Source organism: Lacerta agilis, chromosome 17, assembly GCF_009819535.1.
Source record: "Lacerta agilis isolate rLacAgi1 chromosome 17, rLacAgi1.pri, whole genome shotgun sequence".
NCBI classification, from domain to species: domain Eukaryota; kingdom Metazoa; phylum Chordata; class Lepidosauria; order Squamata; family Lacertidae; genus Lacerta; species Lacerta agilis.
In genome coordinates, this window is record NC_046328.1 from 2,053,272 (window position 1) to 2,075,660 (window position 22,389).

General features: G+C 46.6%; 1 protein-coding gene across 1 annotated transcript in view; it reads right to left on the reverse strand.

Moving 5' to 3' along the window:
- AACS (acetoacetyl-CoA synthetase) overlaps positions 1 to 21,744 on the reverse strand; it is a 53,340-nt gene extending 31,596 nt beyond the window's left edge. Inside the window, 4 exon segments of the mRNA XM_033174703.1 lie at positions 5,788 to 5,901; positions 11,257 to 11,377; positions 15,416 to 15,519; positions 21,561 to 21,744. Coding sequence (XP_033030594.1) covers positions 5,788 to 5,901; positions 11,257 to 11,377; positions 15,416 to 15,519; positions 21,561 to 21,678 — 457 coding nt within the window. The 5' untranslated portion in view covers positions 21,679 to 21,744.
- Positions 21,745 to 22,389: the final 645 nt, after the last annotated feature.

Here is a 22,389-nt window from a genome sequence, read left to right on the forward strand (position 1 = left end):
AGTGTCATCTGGAAGAGGAGCAGGCTAGCGGGGGGGGGGGGACAAACTGGGAAAGTACCATTTCCTGCACTTCCAGTTTAAAGTTCAATCTCCAAACCAGTTGCATGGTGAATTCATTTGCAGGACTTCCTTTTGTGAGATTGCAGGCATTGGCAAAATTGCTGCCTAGAGCAGGAACTAGCTGCATTCAGTGAGGGTATGTGTTGTACTTAAGGGGTAAATATGCAACAAAACATGTTCTTTCAGGCCCCAAGGTACATTTCAACTCTTCTACCTATAATCTGGGGAATTAGCCTCATTGGGGAGGAAGTGGAGCTAGCAGGCATGAGAATCCCCTTTCCAGTGCCTACTTTTTAGTGCTGCCCTCCAGGTGTCTTGTCACGCCCACAACTGCACAGCTTCAGCAATACAGGTTGGAAGTGGCCTCAAGAGTTTGGAAAATTGTGCGCATGGCTGAATGGGTGAGGTCTTTGTTTGGAGGTTCTAGCAGGGGAGCGCAGCTATCGTATACCCTTGACCGAAGAACGGTACACTCCTTCTATCTGGGATGGTCGTCCTCTTCCACCGAGCGCGCAGCTTCGGGAGGGACGCACATGGAGCAGTGAGGGAGGAAGGGGACACCCACCTAGCCAGCCAGATCAGCCGAATCCACCCTGGCGATCAATGGGGTGACAGATGTCGCAGCCAGATCGCCCTCACATCCAGCTTTGAAATGGTGCTCCCTGAATGCTTGATGCAGATGTTGCAGAAGGGGTAAGTCTGACACAGCCACCAGCATCCCATATGCCATGTGGAGAGGTTGCATACAAAGCAAATCCTGAATGATGATTGTCAACATCTACGTAAGGTGTTAATGACAACGCATGCTCTTTTCATGCTCAAATTGCACTCCAAAAGGGTTTTGGGAGGGGCTTGTATCTTATTGGGGGAGTTGAGAAATAAAATATTGATAAATAATATTTCATGCGCAAAAAAACCACCTGCATGCCAAGCTACTGTGGGCCCCTCTCCTCCTACTCCCTGACACCTCCACCAAAAGCAGGAAAATGGAGTCTGGGGTTACTCTGGCTCAGCCCGTCATCCCTGGTGCTCTCTCCCTCTGGGCCAGTGAGCAGCAGGGCAAGAGGCTCTGGGGGCCAGGAGGATGCCCTTGCTGAGGGATCAGGCCCAATGGTGCCAATCCTAGTTGCTGGCCCTAGAGCACACTGAGTACACTTCTGGACAACCTGTCTGTTATGTACTGAGTTGAATAGGATCCAAACTGCAGCAGTCTGATTGGTCCTAGAACAATAGGATTGAGATTGCAGCAGTCTGACTGGTCCCAGAACAACAGGATTGAGATTGCAGCAGTCTGATTGGTCTGCAGGAGCCACCCAATCCAGCTCCAGGTGGAAGTGAATCCGCACTCTGATTGGCATACAGGAGTATCCCGGAATTAGCCAATCACATGGGGCCCATTGTGTAAATAGTGTATATAAAGCAAACGTTTTGGGGGAACTACATTCCTCACTACTATGAGCTGAATAAAGAGCATGAAAGTCACACTGGACTCCGAGTATCTTTCACTGTCCATCTTTGTTAGCAGGGAAATCAGATGCAAGTTGTTGCTTTATACAAATTCAGAACAAAGGTCCCTGTAGCTTAGCAATGCCTACACAGACTGGCAGTGGCTGTCCAAGGTTTCAGGATGGGTTCTCTCCCAGCCCTACCTAGAGATGCTGCTGGGCAATGCACCTGGGACATTCGGCAAAGCAGGTTCTCTGACACTCAGCCATGACCCTCTGGCTAGTTAAGAAGCATTCACCCTTCTTAGTTTCCAGGAAGGCTAAACAATGTTGCATCAGAGCAAGTGTCACCCCACACTTCCCAATGCATTCCCACATATTGGGGGGGGGGGTTTGCTGCTGAAGACCTCCCAGTCAACTATAATTGTGCAGCCTGAATTTGCCAGTATGTGACAGAATCCCACCCCAAAATAGCAATGGCCTGGAATCGCTTGCAGTTGACAGCCTTTTGATGCAGTTTCCCATGCAAGAGAAAAGACCTCCTCTTCTCATAAAAGGTGTACTCATTAAAACCTGACCAAAGGTGCAATAAGATAGGTATCTTATGGATTCTGTGCCATCCAGTAAAAGAGGTTACACAACGATGTTGTCAGGATAACATCTCCAACTTACCATTTCCCTAAAAGCTACCGTATTGGTCTGAATATAAGCCTGCCTTTCCCCCCAAATTCTGACTGTGAAAAGTTAAAGTGCAGCTTATATTCGCAACCTTATGGTATGCAGCCAGGAGCGTGGGGCAAACAGTGCCAGGAGTGCGGCAAAGCAGCGCCAGCCCTGTGCGTAGCCCCCCCCCCCACCCTCTGCAACAAGGCCGGGAAAGGGGAAGGGATGTTGACACCAGCACGGCTCCCCGCCCAGTATGCAGCCAGGAGCAGCGAGGAATGGAGCAGCTTATATTCAGGAGGGTTTTCTTTATTTCTTTCCCCCCTCCAATTTTAAAGGTGCGGCTTATATTCGGGCCAATACAGTATTTCTGTTTTACTATATGCAAACGACACTGTACATCTGTCCCAAACAAAAGCAAGTTTGAGAAGACAGCTGGAGGAGTTTTCTGAATACTGTTTAAAAGCACACCTTATGGTGAATTATGGCATGGTAATGATACAGACCCCCCCAAATGGTATTTGGGTGAATGGCTCATCGGACATGTAGGTTTTTAAACTATTGGGGTGGAGCTTTCCAGTCATCTGGAACAGGGTCAACGGAACAAGAAACGTGGCAGAAAAAGCTATGCAGAGTACTACTAAAATGTTAACCCAACTTGCACACTAATCCAACTACTGTAGTGGTAAAAATGCAAGCCAACATTTCCGGCAGGTTACTTGCATGTAAGTTATGAATCTCTGTATGGAGATTTCTGTGTGTGTTTAGGTAATTGGCAAGATTGCTGGAGGTCCACTACTTTGCATTCCAGATCTAGGGCCCCCTCCCCACGAAAGGCACTAGGCAAAATAATGTAACCCCACCCCAGCTGTGAATCTGAACTGTTAATAAACTTGACCTGGGTGTGCAGACTGAAAGGGTCCCAGGTCATTCAGCCCACCCCCCACCCCAAATCAGGACCAAGTTGGTCAGAGGGCAACAAAAGTGGATCCTGAGAGCACTTATGCCTGCAAAGATACTTATACTTCAAGAGAGATAAACACCCACCATCCATTTCTCAATGGTGCTTGGATATTTATTTGGACACATGGTCTCTGTATGATTCGATTCAATTCAATGCAATTCAATTCAATTGGACTGGATTGACAGGTCATTGTTGATGTGACCCAAACCAGTTTCTTTTTTTTCTGTAATATTTGGAATTAAAAATAATGTGTCTTAAGAAGGAGGAGGAGAGAAGTTGTAAAACCTTTTCTGCGCAACCAGAGAGCGCTGTGCAACTGCGCTCCTCTTCACCCACCTGCATTGCTCAAGAAGTGCTGCGAGGGAGGCAGGGAACAGCAGAAATGCTTGCAGCACTGGGGCATCGAAAGCCACATTGCCTCACACAACAGAGGACATTTAAACTGGCTTTTGCAACAGGCATGCCAGCACCCCAGGAAGAACAAGGGAAAGGTGGTGACGAAACCTCCGCCTTCCCAGGTGTTCATATGCTACTTGGAGTCAGTCCCAGGTTCTGGTATTAGTTTACAAAACCCTTTGTAACTTGGGTCCAGGATACCTTAGGGACCACCTGATGCCATCTATCCCTACCTGATCACCTAGTCTTCACTGGAGCCACTGTTAGTGGTCCCCCATGGCTCAAACCCACCAGGAGCTGTGCATTCAACGCCACGTGTCCAGTTTTAATGAGCTGTATTTCAATGAGCTGAACTGAGTGGGGGATTATGAGTCATGAGGGTGTGGAGAATGCGTGTATGAAACTGAACAGCACTTAGTTTAACTTTTGGCTGCTATTTTCTTAATATTGTTTTATGGATTATAAACACTGCATTGATTTGTTAATCAGATAATATGACTCGCTTTAATTGTGCTGTTTCGCTTATTTTTTAGTCACTGCTTTGTTAACAGAGTAATTGTTTCATGGATGATTTGTTAATTATTCTGTATTTGTGATGTTTATTACAACATGTTCTAGCATGTTATTATTTATTGTTTGTAAGCCACTTTGGGATTCATTTGAATAAAAAAATGTAATAAATCAAAATCAAATCAAATCAATTTTTTGGAACTCTCTTCCAGTTGACCTCAGACAGCTTCCCCTCCCTGTTGAAATTCCAGTACCTACTGAAGGTTTTTTTTAAAAAGCCAACAGACATTCTAACTGAAATCTGATTTTATAGTTTTAACAGATTTTTGCCCTTTTCTGCATTGCATCTTCTGCATAGATGGTTGTAATCAAGAGGCATATTAATTTCTTAAATAACCCAAACAAACATCTGGAGGGCACCTGGTAGGCAGAGGCACGTCTGTAAGAGGCTACTGTGATGCTTTGAGCTCTGCCAAAGGGCTATTTTGGGGCTCCTTCTGCAAACTTAGGGGTTCACCCAACTCTGCTGATACCTCCCTGCTGCATGTGGATGGTGCTGTTTTGGCTACATAAGGTTTAGCACACAGAGGCTGAGGCTGTTATTCATATACAGCAAAGAAAGCGGATACAGTATGTGGTCTTCCACATGTTGCTGCACAGCAACCAGGGACGTCTTAGCCATTGAGGCTACTGGTGCAAGGCGCCATGGCCTGAGGAGGGTGCCTGCACCCTCCAGCCCCGCCGGCAGCGATGCTCTCGCACACCTCTTCTCGGGCTGCAGACGCAGGGAGGCCGTCAGCGAGCCTCCTGTCGGTGCTGCAGCCAAGGCTCCCTGGACGGCAGCGCCGTGCCGCCACTTCGGCTGAGCATGCGGAGGCGGAGCACACCTGGCAGCGTCCCACACGCCCCTCCGTGCCCTCCGGCTGCCCAGCAGAGCGCGAGGAACACCGGAGGGATCTTCGCGCCAGGGCGCCGGATTTACTTAAGATGGCCCTGACAGCAACTCCCATAATCCGCAATCCACTAGGCATGCTGACTGGGGCAAATGGGATTTGAGAGTCCAATTGCATCTAGTGGGCCACAGGTTCCTCATCCCTGCTGTATAAACAAATGCAACTGTAACTGTATTAGTAGTTTCAACACTTCAAAAAGGAGTGAGTGGGGCAGGGGAGAAAGGTGCCTGTTCTGAGAACTGCATAAGATGCAAGTAAGAGTCAGCAAGACTTTTAGTCGATCTTTGTAACCCAGTCAGCAGTCCTGTTTCATGCTGACAAATTTTGGAAGTGCAGACAGATTTGTATGGTCCTTGGCCTTGTCAAGAGGGGTCAGGTTCTGATGCAAAGAACATGGCAGGCAGCAAAAGAGCGCGATTTGTCAAAGCATCACTATCTTCCTCTATTGCAGGGATGGGGAACTTGTGGCCCTGCAGACATTGCTGGACCACAACTCCCATCAGACACCGGCTGGGGCTGATGGGAGCTGGAGTTTGTTAAACATCTGGAGAGCTGCCTGCAGATGCTGCTCCAAGATGCTGGTTTCACTCTTTTCCCCTCTGGAGCTGGAAGTCTGAGAACCCTCCAAGAGCCAGGGCTCCAAGATTTCACTTCATCCCAAGGTAAACACAAGGCATAAAAGGTTCCTTCATATGAATGTATGCACAAAATCAGGGGTGCCTGCAGCTTAGCATCCCAAGTACCCAGCCTCTGTTTACCTAGAGGATGGGCGTTTCAAAAAGGGAGGCTGACTCACCGACAACTCTGTCTCCTGTTTGCACACCCATCTTCCTCATGGCTGCTGCGAAGAGAGCGACCTGCTGCCTCAGCTCTTCAAAAGACACCTTCACGATCTCTTCCTTGCCTTCCTCTGTGGAAGGAGAAGGGGAAAGTTTGAAGGAGGCAAGCCCCATCATTGGCAAGTTTACATTAGGATGCAAAGAACACCAGACAGGCGGGAGGGAGGGAGGCGATTGCAAGGAAAGAGTTTTCGTTCGCAAGACTTGGGCAGCGTCCAATGAGCAGCTGCAAAAGACTGCCAGGGAGGTGCAGTGGTTAGAGCGCTGGTTTAGAAACAGAAGAGGGTAGTCACTGATTGTCTCACCACCCATGGATTTGTCTAACCCCCCTTTTAAAGAAGTCCAAGTTAGTGGCCATGGCATCACCTTGTGGAAATGATTTCCCTAGTTTGGGATTGTGCCTTCTCACCTGAACAAACTGAAAATATTATCTAGTTTACATAGGAAACTGCTTTATGCCCAGAAAGGTCATTGGTCTATCTAGCTCAGTATTGTCTACGCCAACTGGCAGCAGCTCTCCTGGGCTCCCAGCCCTACCTGGAGATGCCAGACCACACTGGTGTGGCAGGAGAGGATGGCATGTGTGGCAGGAAGGTTCAAGGACAATAAAAGAAACATTTAAGCATTTCAGTGTAAGGTAGTCAGGACTTTATTTTCAGCTGGAGCTCACCGGAGCTCAACTCCAGAACCTCTCAGGCGGGTGCCATTGCCATTCTAAGAGAACTAGGGAGAAGTTCGTGCTGAGCTCTGGCACCCCTTTTTCAAGAAAAATAGCACTGAGTGTAGTATAGCATAGTATCAAAATAATTATACAGTTTAGGAAGAATGGCAGATGAAGTTAATGGAATACATGGAACTCGCAGAACTGACCGCTAGAATCCGAGACCAGAGGGAGGAGAAGGTGTCGCATGATTGGAAGAAATTTAAGGACTATTTAATTAATTGTGTTAAATTGAATGTTTGAATATTTGAGCAGAATTATTTAGAAGAATCGGCTTTAGCAGTTTAATGTTAGATAAAATGGTTTAAAAGGAATTTTTGATGTGGTAGACTTAATGGTATAAGAATACTTTAAGATATAGAATATAAACGATGATTTATATTGGATTAAGCAAATTCAAATTTAGAGAGCATTAAGAAATTTGGAAAATGTTAAAAGGAAAAGAAATAAAGCTACCTAAAGAGTATATGTGATTTTAAAGGCAGTGGGGGGAACAGGGGAAGTCCTCTGAGAGAGAAGTTAAAAATAAGAAGGAAAACAAAGATAGGTGTTTATTAAGGTTTGTATATGTTTTTTCGTTGTTTTTTTTATTTTATGCTGTTTATTGTCTAGTATGTATTATGTTTTTATTGTGTTTGTGTAATGTTGTTTTTTGCTTTGTGTTATTGGAAAATAAAAAAAATTAAAAAAAATAATTATACAGTTTAGTACAGTATAGTACAGTACAGCAGTGGTTTTCAACGAGTGTGCCGTGGCACCCTGGGGTGCCTTGAATGTTGGTCAGGGGTGCTGTGAGCAATGCTGGCCTCTGTCCCTCTTTCTTCTCTCCTCTTATCTCTCGCATCTCTGCCTTGCAAAGGCTTGCACAGCTGTTTGTTGCAACAGCCCTAGCTACAAGCTCCCCAGGCGAATGGTGCCTTTGGGGCTGGCCAGGCAGGTGCTGCACTGGTCTTTCTTGTGCTTGCTGTATGCAAGGCCTGCCTGGGAGCCTTTCCACCTTGCAGGCCCAGCAGCACCTGCTGCTGCCTCCCAAGGTAAGGTGCTGGCCTCACGTTCACTTTTGGCCAGTCTCTGTGTTCGAAAAAAGGGTGAGAGGCTGCCAGCTCTGCCGGCAAAGGGTGACCCAACTGGGCTCCTGAGCGGCCCCCACGGGGTGCCACAGAAAGGATGTAATTGGTCAAGGGAGCCATGGACTCAAAAAGGTGGAAAACCTCTGCAGTACAGTATAGTATCAAAGTATTTTTTATTTGCAGAATAAAAAAGCCAGGGCTACTCTGGTTTTGGCAGCCATTATGCCAGCCAGAGTGCAGTAAGGAAGGAGTTGGGAGAGCGGTGACCTGGCATGGGCCGTTGGACCCCAGCTCCCTTCAGCTGAGAGGCAGGAATGTGGGAGATGCACAGGCTCCTGTTACACGGGATGGAGGGGAATAGTTCTCCCTGCATCAGGGATGTGAACCTGCTGGAATCATGGAACTGTAGTAGAAAGCCCTCCCAAAGGTCAACCAGTCCCACCCCCTGCAATGCAGGATCAAGCTAAAGAGTTTCTGACGGTGTGTCTGCAACATCTGCTTAAAAACTGTTTGTTATTATTATTATTTTATTTGTACCCTGCCCATCTGACGGAGGTTGCCCCAACCACTGGTTGATATATCAATATATTGCCCAGGACTGGTATGAGGGGAGGGGGACCACAATGACAGCCTCACTCAGAGGTATATCACTGGTGAAACCGTCACCGCGCTGAGGGAGAACCAAACTAGCCGGGAGCTGAGTTAGAGGGACTCAAGCAGGGACGGTTTCACCAGAGATATACCGCTGGTGAAAACTGCCATCACTCTAGTTGCCGATGCAGCTTGTTCCTCCTTCTGCTTCCTTAAACCTCTTGGCTTGGGGGTGCACTGCTGCCCTCCCCTCAGCAAAGCAGTTTTACGGAGCCCCCGGCCCACCACCAGCTCACAGGAGCTCCGTTAAAGTGCCCCCCCCAGCTGAGAGAGCCCCATACCCGCTCCCTACTTGCACAAGAGTAGGAGTCGTTGTGAGCAGTGGGGACTCGGGGCTCGCTCAGCTGGGGGCAGGGGACAGCTGCCTTGGCCGCAGCCCGCGAGGGGCTGAGGTGAAAGCGCCTCAGCTCCCATGGGTGAGAGCTGGCAGTTTCACCTGGCACCTCACCGGCTGGGGACAATGCAGCTTTTTTTCAACATTACGTTTATCGCCAAAGCGCGATGTCTGGCTGGCGATACACCACGATGTCAAAGCCCTACTCTGGGCAGCTTCCAAACACATATAAAAAACTATATGAAACCCAAACACTAAAACTTCCCTATACAAGGCTTCCTTCAGGGGTCTTGTAAAAGTTGCATAGTAGTTATTATCTCCTTATCTCCTGGGCGATGTGGGTGGAGATGCTCCTTCTGCTACAAAGGGCCAGGGCATTTAGGGCTTTAAAGGTCAGCAGCAACACTTTGAATAGAGCTTGGAAACCTTCTGAGGTAGCCCATTCCACTGCCAAACAGATGAAGTACAGCTCCCACCGTCCCTGACCACTGGCCACTCTGACCAGGGCAGGCAGCAACCCCTGGAGGGCCAGAGCTTCCACACACCCGGCCCCAAAGCCCAGCAACAAGCTGCTCTTCTAAGCACAAGGAGGACAGAGGACCAGAAGCGCTACAAAAACCTTGCTTGTGCAGGCATTTCAAAGGAATTGGCGGGGGCTGCTGCAGGTCTCCAGCTTCCCCCCAAAAAAGAGTCTCAAAACACATGGCAAGGACCGTCACTGGTCCTTCTGGGTGCCAGACCGCTTAAGCCCTGCTCTGACATTAAACCAGGAGCTATAAAAACCCCACACCAGCTTAGCCCTTAAATCTCCTTAAGCAGAATAAAGAACCAGGAGGTGGAGGAGGAGGAGGAGGAGGAGGGGAACGACGCAGCCTAGCAATACACCCCTGTATCTTGCACACTTCGAGGAGGGATGGGTACACCTGGCATCAAAGAGAGCCTGTGGGAAATCCTGTTACCTGCTCATGATGCAAATCTGCACTACAACACACCCAGCTCCTTTTGCAAAGCTCTCTTGTTCCCCTGCCTCCACACACCACACTTTAAAGCACGTGGCTACCTGCCACAAGCCCACCCAGTAACCTGGGAACTGTAGCTTGTTATAGGTGCTGTGAGGGGTCAACCACAGTTCCCAGGATCCTTTAGGGGGAAGGCCGCATGCGTTAAGTGTGTGATGCAGAGGTGACCCAAGTCCCACAAGGCTGTGTGACTCCACCTACCACCCCAGGGTGCACAGTCTCCAGCTCCCACTGGGCTCCTGAGCCAGCAGGGAGACTTGCCAGCAGCAAGACCAATAGGTAGCATCCAGGACCAGCCCAAGGTCAGAGTCCAAAACTAAAGATCAGCAAAGAGGCAGAACAGTCCATAGTCAGGGTCCAAGCTAGCAGACCAAAACAGAGGACTGGACATTTCTCCAGATGGGGCAGGTTTCCACCTTCCCCTCGGCTTGGGACCCCATTTGGCCTTGATGTCAGAAGCCAAACCCATCCTGGGTGGGGGTGGTCCCTCATGGGCCTCGCCACAGGATCCCAGCGCCTCACCCCCAGATGGCGCCTGTCCTTAGCCTGCTTGGGTCTTCCTCTCAGGAGAGCCCCCCCTAGCTGAGACATGACATACGGCCTGACTGCCACCAATTTGCCCCTGTGAAGTAGGATCGTTGAGTTGGAAGGGTCCTCACAAGGCCATCTAGACCAAGCCCCTGTGCAGAAAGGCCACCATCCTGCAGCAAAACCTTGGTAAGTGGTCATCTGCTGGGCTGCAACGCTTAAGTGATCGGAACTGGCGTGCTTAGGCAGGTTTCATTGGATTATTTGCATGTCTGCATTAAGATGAAGACTCATCCAAAAAACCTGTCACCATCCATGATGGGTCAATGGCAGCCTTCCGCCAACCGGATGTGTGCCCTCCACTGGGCAGCAGGGAGCTGGTGGGAGCCAGAGTTCAGCAGCACCTGAAGGGCACCAGGCCAGGAAACACAGAGGTTGCAGGAAGGAAAAAGGAAGCAGTGCCCCCAAGAAACTGTGGGAACCAGGAGTTCTGCAAACAGTCTGGTTTACTTAAGACAACCAGTCTCCAGCAGGCGGGAGGAAAAGTCCCGAGGGGAGAGCAGGTTAGGCAAAGGGCTGCCTGACAAACTAGTTTGGGACGATTGCAATCTCTCTGCAAAGGCTGCAGTGGCAGGAAAGAGTCTCTATGGCAGCATGGTAGATAGAAGCATTTGGCAACAAGAGGAAGCCCAGAGCAAGTCTGCCCAACAGACACACTCACTGCCAGGCTAATCAATATACTCTGCCTCCCTCCCCACCCAAAAAAATGGCATGATTGTTTAAGTACCCGGTACTCCTTATGAAATGGGCTGCAAGTCAAGCAGATAAAAAGAGAGAAAGGGGAGTACAAATTCACAAAGAGGAGTCTTCCAGAGGCAAAAATTATAGAAAGAAGTGTTTTGCAATGAAGAGAAATATTGGTAGCAGCACAAGGTTGACTCCGCAAGTTGACTGCTGGCTGACTGTTGCTAATATTTACTGTTCTTTAATTGTATGAATGTGTGTGTTATTATCAATAAAGCGCAATAAAAAGACGGGCAGAAAATTGAGAGAGAGAAGTATCACAGGTGTCACAAGAGCAAAGATTCGCAATGACTACTTACGTGCAGCATAGAGCGCAATTTTATCGTTTTCTTTGTGCTTTAAGAGGTTTTCTGCATAGTTCAACCTGCTGCCTTTAAACCACTCCGGAACATCTGCAATGCCCTTGGAAGGGTCAATCACCTGGTGGAAAAAATGGCGGGCATCCTTAGGAAAGAAGAGCTTCACAGTCATATCTGCTACTGGGGTGCAGAAGAGTTGGCACATTCCAAAATGCAGGCTGGCTTGTTTCCCCATTACCAGAGTCCCACATGAGAGACCACAGTGCCTCAAGGCCCACACTGCTTCAGGCATCTTCTTCACTGCTACACAGCCTCTCTCAGTCGGTGGCCCTCCTGACGTTGGGGGACTCCTGTCAGCCGCAGCCAGCAAAGCCAACAGGACAAAGCTTTATTTGTCTAGTTAGTAAGTTTTCTTACCTGCCCTTCACACGAGGTCCCTGGCCAGCTTAAACAAAAACTACCATTTTAAAAGAGATTATTAAAAGAATACTGCTTTCTATTTAAAACACACAAAGCCTTTTCAAAATTGAACAGAGCAATATAAATTCCGCAAGAGATGATGGGAGTTTCACTCTGACAGCATCTGGAGGTTGACAGGTTGGAAGAAGGCTGGTCTAGGGTTGCTTCATCCCCTTAAAAAGTCTCGTCCCAAAGTTGCCCCTTTTTAAATCTCGCATACAGTTGTTTGGCCCCAACCATGGAAATGGTTGCTTGCCCTGCTGTGGAGGAATAGCAAGCAACCATTACCAAAGCCCCACTTCAGTTTCAACCTTCAAGGCTGTGAACTGGGCACTACCAGCCATGGGGCTCATCCTGACCCACAGCTTGGGCCCCATATTCCATGTTAAACAGTCACACGGAAATGGTAGAAGGGCAAGAACTCAGGCCACAGAAGTAAAATAATACTAGATAGTAGTTCAAATGATACAATTGCTTCAAAATAATCTCTTCTGTAGATGGTTTATTTATACAGGTTTATACGTCAGATGAAGTATATATACCAGGAAAGGGCCCCATTTCGAAAATTCTTCTTTAGCAGATAGTCTTAAGAGTCAACGTGTACTGGTGGATCGAAGTTAAACAGTCACGGCTTCCCGCCACCAACCAAGCAAAAATCTTGTCGTTTGTTCAGGGTGCTGAGTGTTTTTAGAAGACCCCCCACCCTATTCCCCTGACAGAGCTGCAGTTTCCAGAGTTCCATGAGAAGAGGGCAAGGCCAAAGTTGTTAAGGGGGGGGGGCTAGCCAGGTTCTCAGCCCTGGGTGAAGCCTCAAGGGGCAGCAGTGAGGCTCCCAGCTTGGGAGGGGGTCCTCCGACAATGCCCCTCCTTGTGGCTGCTGAGCACCAGAGGGATGCTCATTTGCATGGGGAAGCAGGGAAACCTTCCTCTTTCCCCCTGTCTGCTTCTGGAACTGTGTGTGAAAGAGAAATCCTGGAGAAGGTTGCTCTCCAAGCAAAGTTGAAAAGGGAAAGTTTGGTTGCTTGCTTTCTTCTTCTTCTTTTGCTTCCCTCAACATCTCAGAGATCAATTAAAAGTGGTGAAGATATCAGAACACCACCTCCTGCCCTTTTTGGGAACAGAAGCACTTTGGAGTATTGTGTGTTCTGTGTGTGTGTGTTTGGATCTAGAGGACAACATACATGTTTACACCATGTGAATACATAAAGAGGGCACTGCTGCATACAATCAGCTACAAAAACTGAGTCCTCTTTATACTGAAAATAAAATACCTGTAATGAAAGAAATGTGATGCTGATATACGAAGCACTTTGTATTTATCCCTTCTTGTAATTTGGAAGGAAAATGTAGCCAATCTGCTTTAAATTCTTTAATTGCAATGGCTCAGCAGCCAGCATTTTTTAAGGAAACTTGTGAAGTATTTATTCATTTTATTCCTTAGAGCCTTAAACTGCATGCCTTTACTACTCAGAAGTAAGTCCCACTGAATTCCATGGAGTTTACTCCCAGGTAACTGTGTAAAGATTCTGCAGTCTTATACTGCAATCTTAAGCATTTTTACTTAGAAGTAAGTCTCACTAAGTTCAATAGGACTCTCTGGCATGTGCCTGATCATTATCACAGTTTCTATTATAATTATTGTTGTTAATAATAATAATAATAATAATAATAATAATAATAATAATAATATATCATACAGTCATAATACTTCTTAGAATTCATCAAATGATCTCTGAGAAGATCTCTGAGAAGATCTACTTAAGGTTGAAGGATATAGATATACACAGACAATTTTACTATTTGGAGAGACTATCTCTTCTCCAGCCTATTTCAAACTACTTTTTATGCCCTTTATCAACAAACGTGTTGAGTTGTGCTTGTGTGTGTGTGTGTGTGTGTGTGTGTGTGTGTATGTGTGTGTGTGTGTGTGCATACACGAACACATGTGGGGGTGTATGGCAAACTGGGTCTTTGGTGACAGTTTCGTCCCTGGAAGAGGGTTGACTGTTAAACCATCACTCTGGCAACTGTGGCTCTGGGAAGGGAATAGGGGCCTCCTAACTCACTCACTCAATACCCTTAAACTACAGCTCCCAGGATTCTTTGAGGTTATACACCTGTGCTTTAAATGTATAGTGCAGAGAGGGCCCCAGCCTCCAACTGAAAGGCCTCCACTTCAGCTTTCTTTCTCCTGCATAAGCCCAGAAAAGGAGAAAAGGGTTCCCCATCTCTCCCCAATATTCTTGTGTTTCACTTTGACGTGGTGGACCAGATTGACAACTGGCATCTCTCCACATGCAATGCACCACCTAATCTTGCTGCCAGCGCAAGCCAGGAGTGCGCTGGTGCTTGAGACAGAAGGATGAACTTGACTCCATTCTTAGTCAGGCAAAAATCTCCCACATCACCTGCTACAGGGCATCGTTTTAACCCAAATTGCTCACTGGCTCACCTGCAAAACCAGTTCCACAGACAGGACTTTCTCACCTACATGTCCTCCCTCATTTTGGGAACTCAAACCCTGTCCCCAAAAGGATAGAGGGCTCACCCCATATGTCCTGTTTCTTTCTTTTGTTAAACTTTTTTATTGGTTTTCAAATACAAATACAATAACCATTAAACACTTAACCACCAGTACATCTAAGGGTGCTTGTTTTATCCATTGTCTTTGCACATTCAGCATTCAAACAAATTACTTAATGTAACCTCTCCACTGAGAAAAATGTCCCATTTCTTAAATGTGGTTTGAAGATCCACTTGCATCAAATTGCTTGTAGCAGATCTGATGCTGTTTTAAAATTAAAGGTCACACTGTTTTATTAGTACTGTATTAGTGGTTACTTTACTGCTGCTTTTAAACTGTGTTCTTGAACTGTTTAATTAGATTCTATAGATTGTTTGGCTCAGCTCGGCTCAGAGATATTAAATTTTCAAAACTGTATCATGAACGTAATTTAAATATGAAAAAAGAAAAGAAAAAGAAAATTGTACAAAACAGAAAGCCAAGGTTTACATCCATTACCTCATAAAACAAAGACCACCCAGTGAATTAGATGCTATAGCAAAAAAACCAACCTGATACAGAGAGAATACCAAAAAAATTATAAATACCAAATAAAGCCATGTTTCATCAGTACTTGCCATCCCTGTGCTTGGCCTGTCATATAAGTAACAAATGGTTGCCAAATGGAGGCAAAATCCAGAAGTTTAGCTGTACCACAACCTGCAAGTAACTTATGATTCAATCTCTCAGAAATGAGAATAAACTTTACATTATTGAACAAAATATTTACAGAAAAGCCTGATGACTTCTTCCAGACCTGTGATATGGTCAAACAAGCAGTTACTAATAGAAAAAAATAAAAGGTTTATATGTTAAATCCATATTTGATTGCACTGGATTTCTCTGTCGTGCAGCATGCAGACTTACACTTGCACTAGCAGAGAATGCTGGATGCAGTGCAAAATCTTAGAAATTAAAAACTGTGCTTTAATCATTATTGTATACTGGTGTGTGTGTGTGTGTGTGTGTGTGTGTGTGTCTGTTTGGTGTATGTATATCTGTTTGGTGTATTTTAGCTGTGCTTTAGCTACAATTTTATTATGTGCACGGCTTCCAAGAGCCTTTTGACTGAGTGGCTTCTAAATCTTTCCAAATAATAATGAATACAGCAAGAGGACCAGATCCCTAATGGCTTACCTCATCATAAAGGCGGGAGAAGACGATCCCACTAAACCTCCAAAATTCTGCCCAGAAATCTGCATAGTGATTCACCGACCAATGGTACAATTCATTGTAGTTGGCTGTAAGGTAAATATAGACATCTTTATTTCAATGATAATCTATAACACAACATGCAAGGGATCTGCAGCCTAAGATTTGGCTGCCTAAGGTTAATTGTTTCAGATTTTGCCATTTTGTTGTTGTTATTGGGCTGTTTCCAATTTTATTCTGTTTCATTTTGATAGGACACAAAAATAATGTGTGTGTGCCCTATCTTCTTATAAACTGCTTTGTCTATCCTACAGAAAAGAAGGATATAAATATGAATCTTACTTCTTATTGGGACTATGAGGTGTTAGGTGGTGGGGGGCATGCCATGCTCCTTCTGGGGTAGTTTGTCTACCCTGGTTTAGTTCATTTAGTACAGTATTGTCTCTATACTGAACAAACCTCTGGTCCCCACCCTGCACTAGAAGCTTTCAACAGTGGCCACACCCTGGGAAATGGCTTCGACTGGCCGGCTAAAGCAGGTGAGGGTATCCAATGGGTCTCAAACCCTCTATGAGTTAGGGACTTCCCCTGCATAAGAAGACAAGCTCTGGAGGATTGAGCGGACGAGACCAAGAGTGAGTCCAAGGCGGTTTCTGCACGTGCTGTAGAGGGAAGTGAGGAGCAGATGGGGCTCATCAACCCACCTGGGAGAAAGAAAGCTCTGATCCCAAACCTCTGCTGCCTTGCGGGAAGAAAAGGCTCAGGAACAAACCCTACACAAATCCCAAGTGCACATACTGTTTTAAATGTATGTGGCTAGTGAGAAGGACCTTTCCCTGCCCAACTCAGAGCCGATCGATATAGAGCATTATGATAGCCCGCAATAACTGGGCAATTAGTCATTGAGAGAACTCTTAGCCCAAGTCACAGTCTGAGGTGCTAATTGTCTTTGGGCAAGGAGTTACATAGGAAGTTACCATATGCTGCGTAAGAATACTGGTTCATCTAGGTCCATGGTGTCTCTACGGTAACTCTCCAGTTTCAAATAGGAGCTTTTAGCCAGTCCTAACTGGAGATGCCAGGCCACCACAAGACTCCACCACTTCACAATTCCAATCTTGGCTGAACTGGGAAAGCCACCTGCTTCTTTCTCTCTTCTTCAATAAGTCATTAGCTCCCATATTTGCTTGCTGAGAAATGGTTAATATTGCCTTCTCCCGTAAAGACACCTGAGGATCTTATGGAAATCAAGCAGGACTGTGTGTCCTTAGCCAGTATAAAAGGTGGAGGTCAAACAAACAACCCTTTTGCTGTTTTCCTAGGGAGCAAAATGTTGGAGAATGTGGATTGCGGGCAGCTGGGGGCAGGGCAATTAATCTTCAGCTCTGATGGTCCGGGAGATATGCCCCCCCCCCAGGACCGCCAAAGAGCAAACCTCCACATTTCTGTAAGGCCACAGTTTAATGGAGATGAGTGTATGGAGAAGCGGAGAGAAACAACAGCCCTCCACCTCAGATGGCAGGTTTTGGGTGCCACTGACATTGCATTGGCTCTTGAGGACACACCACTTTAGACAAGCATTCTCCTGACCTAAACTTCCTGTTTTAATTGCTGTTTTAACTGTTGAACTGTTTTAATGGCAGTGTGCTATTGCACACTTTAATCGTGGGTGTTTATTTTAATGTTATGGTGGAACTGCTTTATTGAGTATTCCAATTATGCATGCTTATCTTTCTCTTAATTGGTTTTAAAACCAGTAAACCTCTAAGAAGCCACTTTGGCAAGTAAGCAGTATATGATATAATACAATAATAATGTGGCATATGGACAGATCTGGTCCAGAGCAGAATCCACTGCAAAACCCATTGGAAGAAGAGCAAGTTACAGTATTGGCAGATTCCACTCACTTTAAAAGGGCTTGCACAGAAGAGGTTCCCACGAGATTGTGAGGAGAAGGGCTGCAGCTCAGTGGGAGAGCATCTGCTTTGCATGCAGAAGGCCTCAGATTCAATCCCCAGCATCTTGGGGTAGGGCTAGCAATATCCTCTGCTTGAAACCCTGCCAGTCAGTGTAGAGCCACTGTGAGTTGGCAGCCGCCTGCCTGGAGAGACAATGAAGTGCCCCTCCAGGGGTGAAGTCACACTGCTGCAGTAGCAGCACCCAGGTGACCTACCTGGGGCACAAGCCTGGGCTGTGTGCATGGAGGTCCTGGGCTGCCTAGAAGAGTTTGGATTTGATATCCCGCTTTTCACTACCCGAAGGAGTCTGAAAGCGGCTCACATTCTCCTTTCCCTTCCTCCCCCACAACAAACACAGTGTGAGGTGAATGGGGCTGAGAGACTTCAGGGAAGTGTGACTAGCCCAAGGTCACCCAGCAGCTGCATGTGGAGGAGTGGAGACGCGAACCCGGTTCACCAGATAACAAGTCTACCGCTCTTAACCACTACACCACACTGGCTCGCCTAGATGACAAGCCCCCACCTTGGCCTGGCTGATGTGGTCCAAAGGAAAGCAGAGCAAGACATTTGACACCAGCTTGGCTGCAGGAGCTGCTGAAAGGAGGCGTACAAGGTGCCATCCAACTGCCTTAGGGACTCCACTCCGGATTTGTGTAGGGTTTACTCACTAGTGTATGCTACCGGTACTCCCAAAGATATCCCACAAGGCAGCAGAGGTTTGGGATCAGACCTTTCCTTCTCCTAGGTGGGCTAAGCCTCCCAGGTTGACAAGCCCCATTCTGCCCCACATTTCCCTGTACAGCACGTGCAGAAACTGCCTTCTTGACCATTGGACCCACTCTTGGTCTCGTCCACTCAACCCTCCGAGCCTGTTTTCTTATGCAGGGGAAGTCCCTAACTCACTGTGGGTTTGAGACCCATCAGCTACCCACACCTGGATCAGCCGGCCAGTCAAAACCGTTTCCCAGAGTGTGGCCACTGTTGCATGCTTCTAGGAGGCACAGGTGAGAGCTGAGTGCAGGGTGAGGACCAAAGGTTTGTTTAGTGTAGAGACAAGACTGGTCTAAATGGACTGATAGTATGACTTTGTAGAAGACTGATTCCTATATTCACTGGGAGCATCAGTAGCTCCATGGCAGAACAATTGCTTTGCAAGCAGGAGGTCCCAGGGCCAGGTTCAATCCCCGGCACCTCAAGTTAGCGCCTGCAAAGGACTGCTCCCTGAAAGCCTGCAGAACTGCTGCTAGTCAGTGTGGGCAGTACCTGGCTAAATGGACCAGTAACCCAAACTGATATAAGGCAGCTTCCTATGCTCCTGTTACTGTCCCCATTTCAGGTCTATAAATAAGGTGGAAGAATGGACTAGATCACTTCAGACTCAGAGTAAAGAATGTCCTTTCTCCTTCCTTTTTTACTGGTCTCCCACATCCTAGTATGTAAAAAAAGAAGTAACTCCTCGAGGAGAAAGTCTTACCTCAACCCACTTGATTTTCTACTTGTAATGCAGAATTTTGGTTTTAGCTTCAGAAATGCATCCTGCAGCCCAAAGTGAAACAACCCATACCACCACCTTAGAACTCTTCCACAAGGGTGTGTCATTTCAGGGGGAGAAACTTAATTCTTGCAAATTTCTTCAGCAAGGGAATCTTAAAAATATGTTTTTGGGTGTGAGGAATTCAAATCTGCTATTACGTTTGTGTCTGGACAACATTTAGTTTGCTATATCTATGTCTGATTAAAAAGGATATAAACTGCTCTCGGAACACCCAAAAACTTTAATTTTACCTTCTGAAAGTGTCAGGTAATATAAAATATGTATAATATATAGATAAAAATATTAATATATAATACATATGTGAGTACTTGACAATCCTTTTTAATGATTTTGATGCAATTTTACACAAATTTAATTTACCAAGCAAAACTAAATCATATCAATTTAACCAAAATATAGTTTGAATTCTAAGTCATGTTAGAATTTTTTAGCACTGCTCATTTTGGGAATTTGAAAGTTGAAAAATTCAGCACGCTCTACTCTTCCACCTCATTCTAAGCTTCACAGGTAAGACAAGGCTTTATTAAGGTAAACAGATGCCATTAATCCACTGCTTTGGGGCTGCATAGTCGATTTATTTCTGTGGGACAAGGGAAAAAAAGAAAAAGGACTAAAGGACAGGAGATGATAGCCCAATTAAATATATATATGTATATATATTTATTTTATGTATATCCCACCTTTCCTTCAAAGGTCTCAAGGTGGTGTAAACACCTCTTCCCCTTTCCATTTTATCCTCACAACAACCCTGTGAGGTAGGTTAGGCCATGAGGCAGAACTGGCCCAAATCACCCAGTGAGTGGGGATTTGAATCCAAGTCTCCCAGATCCCAGTCCAACACTGTGGGTGAGTGTTGCCCTGCCATGACAAGATCAGCCACCTTCCCCCATGAAAGTTAACGGAGCAAAGGTGCTTAGACCTTCCCTCCACCATTATTACAAAATCATTGTTGAATCTTTGGCAACTGCATCCCCCACTTTGTTGGTTGCTTTTTTCACAGAGCGACCCAAAGCTGCAGCCGAGGTTGAGCGAGATGACAGCTTAGCCAGCAGCTCCCGTTAGGACAGCACATTCAGTCAAACCTTGGCTTAGCTCAAGAGGGCAGCAAAAAAGCCAAGGTGGGACGCAAAAGCTCACATAGTCCTGCTAAACCATAGCTTAGGTCTATATAAGGGGGATGTTGTTGTTGGCTTGCTTTGTTCTTGTTTTTATTATGCAATTTGTGGTCTTATTATTTTATATGCCGTGATGAACCCTGAGATCTTCAGGTGAAATACAAATTTAATAAATAAAATTAAAATTAAATATCACTGTTATCAGATACTGAAAATATTGGCCCATGTATTGTGAGTCCCTTCAGTACAGGCAAGACCATTGGTGACTAAAGTTAACCTCCCCATCACCAGCAAAACAGAACAGAACTGTTTGCTCAAGGAAACTCTCTTTTCAGTTACCTGGTAACACATCTACATTTATCACCGTGAATCTTATTTTTGAAAAAATAAAATGTTTAAAAAATTCCAAAGAAAATTGGAGAGGGAGACTGAATACCTGAATAAATAAATATTTTCAAGTGTCCAGCTTCCCTGCACCACACCCTTTACTGAAGCCAACAAATGCAGACAGGTACAGGGTTCACATTCATGACTGAGCAACAGTACAGGGGAACTGCTGCAAGTCAAGGGCTAGGCTGGGTTTTCAACAATGACAGGGTTCTCAGAATCTGTTGCCGGGCCTCAGGCCTACATGAGGCACTGAAGTGCAAGAGGGCGGTTGCTCAGCAGAAATGGGAAAATACTCTGCACATGCTCAGAGCATTATAATCCCTATTTTTAATACTTCACAACAGTTTCTTTAAAAGGGGCATGGGTCTGAGCTAGGAACAGAGATGCTAAGTTAGCACCATTAAAGTGAAATTGTCAAGGCCAAACGCAGAAATGTCACTGGACCTAAGAGCACCCATAGCCAACTGGTCCACCCAGGCCAGCCTTGAGATGCGCTCCAGATGTCTCTGGACTGCACCTTCCATCGGCCCCCGCCAGCACTGATGGGTGTTATAGTCCAATACATTGGACGGGCACCAGGTGGACGGGCACTGCTCTCCACAGCAGCTCACGGAAAACCCCTAAACAAGCCATAAGGGCAGCAGTCCGTTCCCCCTGTGAACGCCCCACCCTCAAGCACCAGCTACCCAGAGAGATAGACTTCTTCTGAACGCGGAGGCTCCATTTAACCACAGTGGCAAAGACCCAACGCCCAAAGAATTCCCTCGGCGCTTGGAGAAGGAAGGATGCCCAAGCAACCCTCCCCGGTGCAACGATTAATCTGCCGGACGCTTCCTTATATCCCTCCGGCGGCAGCCCCAAAGATCCAAGCCTCGCATCCTCCCAGGCTCTGCAACACAAACGCCGCACTCCTTCATCCCCGCCTGATGCAAAAGCCCCTTGGGGGCTTCGCTCGTGCGAAAGGCAGGCGCCGGCAGGGAAAGCGCGCGGAGGAGAACATTCCCTGGCGAGCAGCTTGCACCGAAGCGCAAAGGCACCACCATTGCCATCACCATTCTTCTTCTTCTTCTTGCTGTGACTTCCCAGCAGCAGCAGCAGCAGCAAAGACTCACCCAGGGGAATCCCGTAAGCAGCAGCTACCGCTGCCCGGAACTGGTCCATATTGGTGTTGCGCTTCGAGTCCGGCTCCCACATCACCTGCGATTCCATGATCTCCAGCTCCCCAGACATGGCGAGGTCGGGCTTAGCTCAGGCAACTGCTCTGCTGCTGCTGCAACGCACCGGTTTGAAATTCTGCTGCTTCCTCGCTTGGAGAGTGACTGTGGGGCTCCGCCTCCTGCAAGCAGCTTTTCAAGGACAGCTCACCTCCCTTTTCCTCCGGTAAGCTTCCGCCAGGGCTGATGGAGGAGGAAAGAGTGCACGCATGGAACTAGGTCTGTTTATCAATGCAAATAAGGAAAGAGGTGCATTGACAGCAGCAGCAGCTGCTGCCAAAGGGGTTGGCGTAAATCTGTCTATATGTATGTACGTATATAAAACCGGATCTATGACTGTATGTATATAAAATGTGCAATGCAATGTGTAGGCTATATACATGCATATGCCTGTGCATCTCATGTACATCTCTGTATGTGTGATGTGTATAGAAAGAGAGGTGCAAAAGATTTTAGCTTGCATCTACCTTAACTGTTATCAGAGATAGCTACAGCCAAAGTGACAGTAAATACAAGCACGGCGCGCGCGCGCACACACACACACCACAGAATTGGGGAGGTAGGAATTAAAGAAGGCAAGGAAGCTTTATTTAGGGCAGGCATAAGCAAACACGGCCCTCCAGATGTTTTGGGACCACAATTCCCATCATCCCTGACCACTGGTCCTGTTAGTTAGGGATCATGGGAGTTGTAGTCTCAAAACATCTGGAGGGTCGAGTTTGCCTTT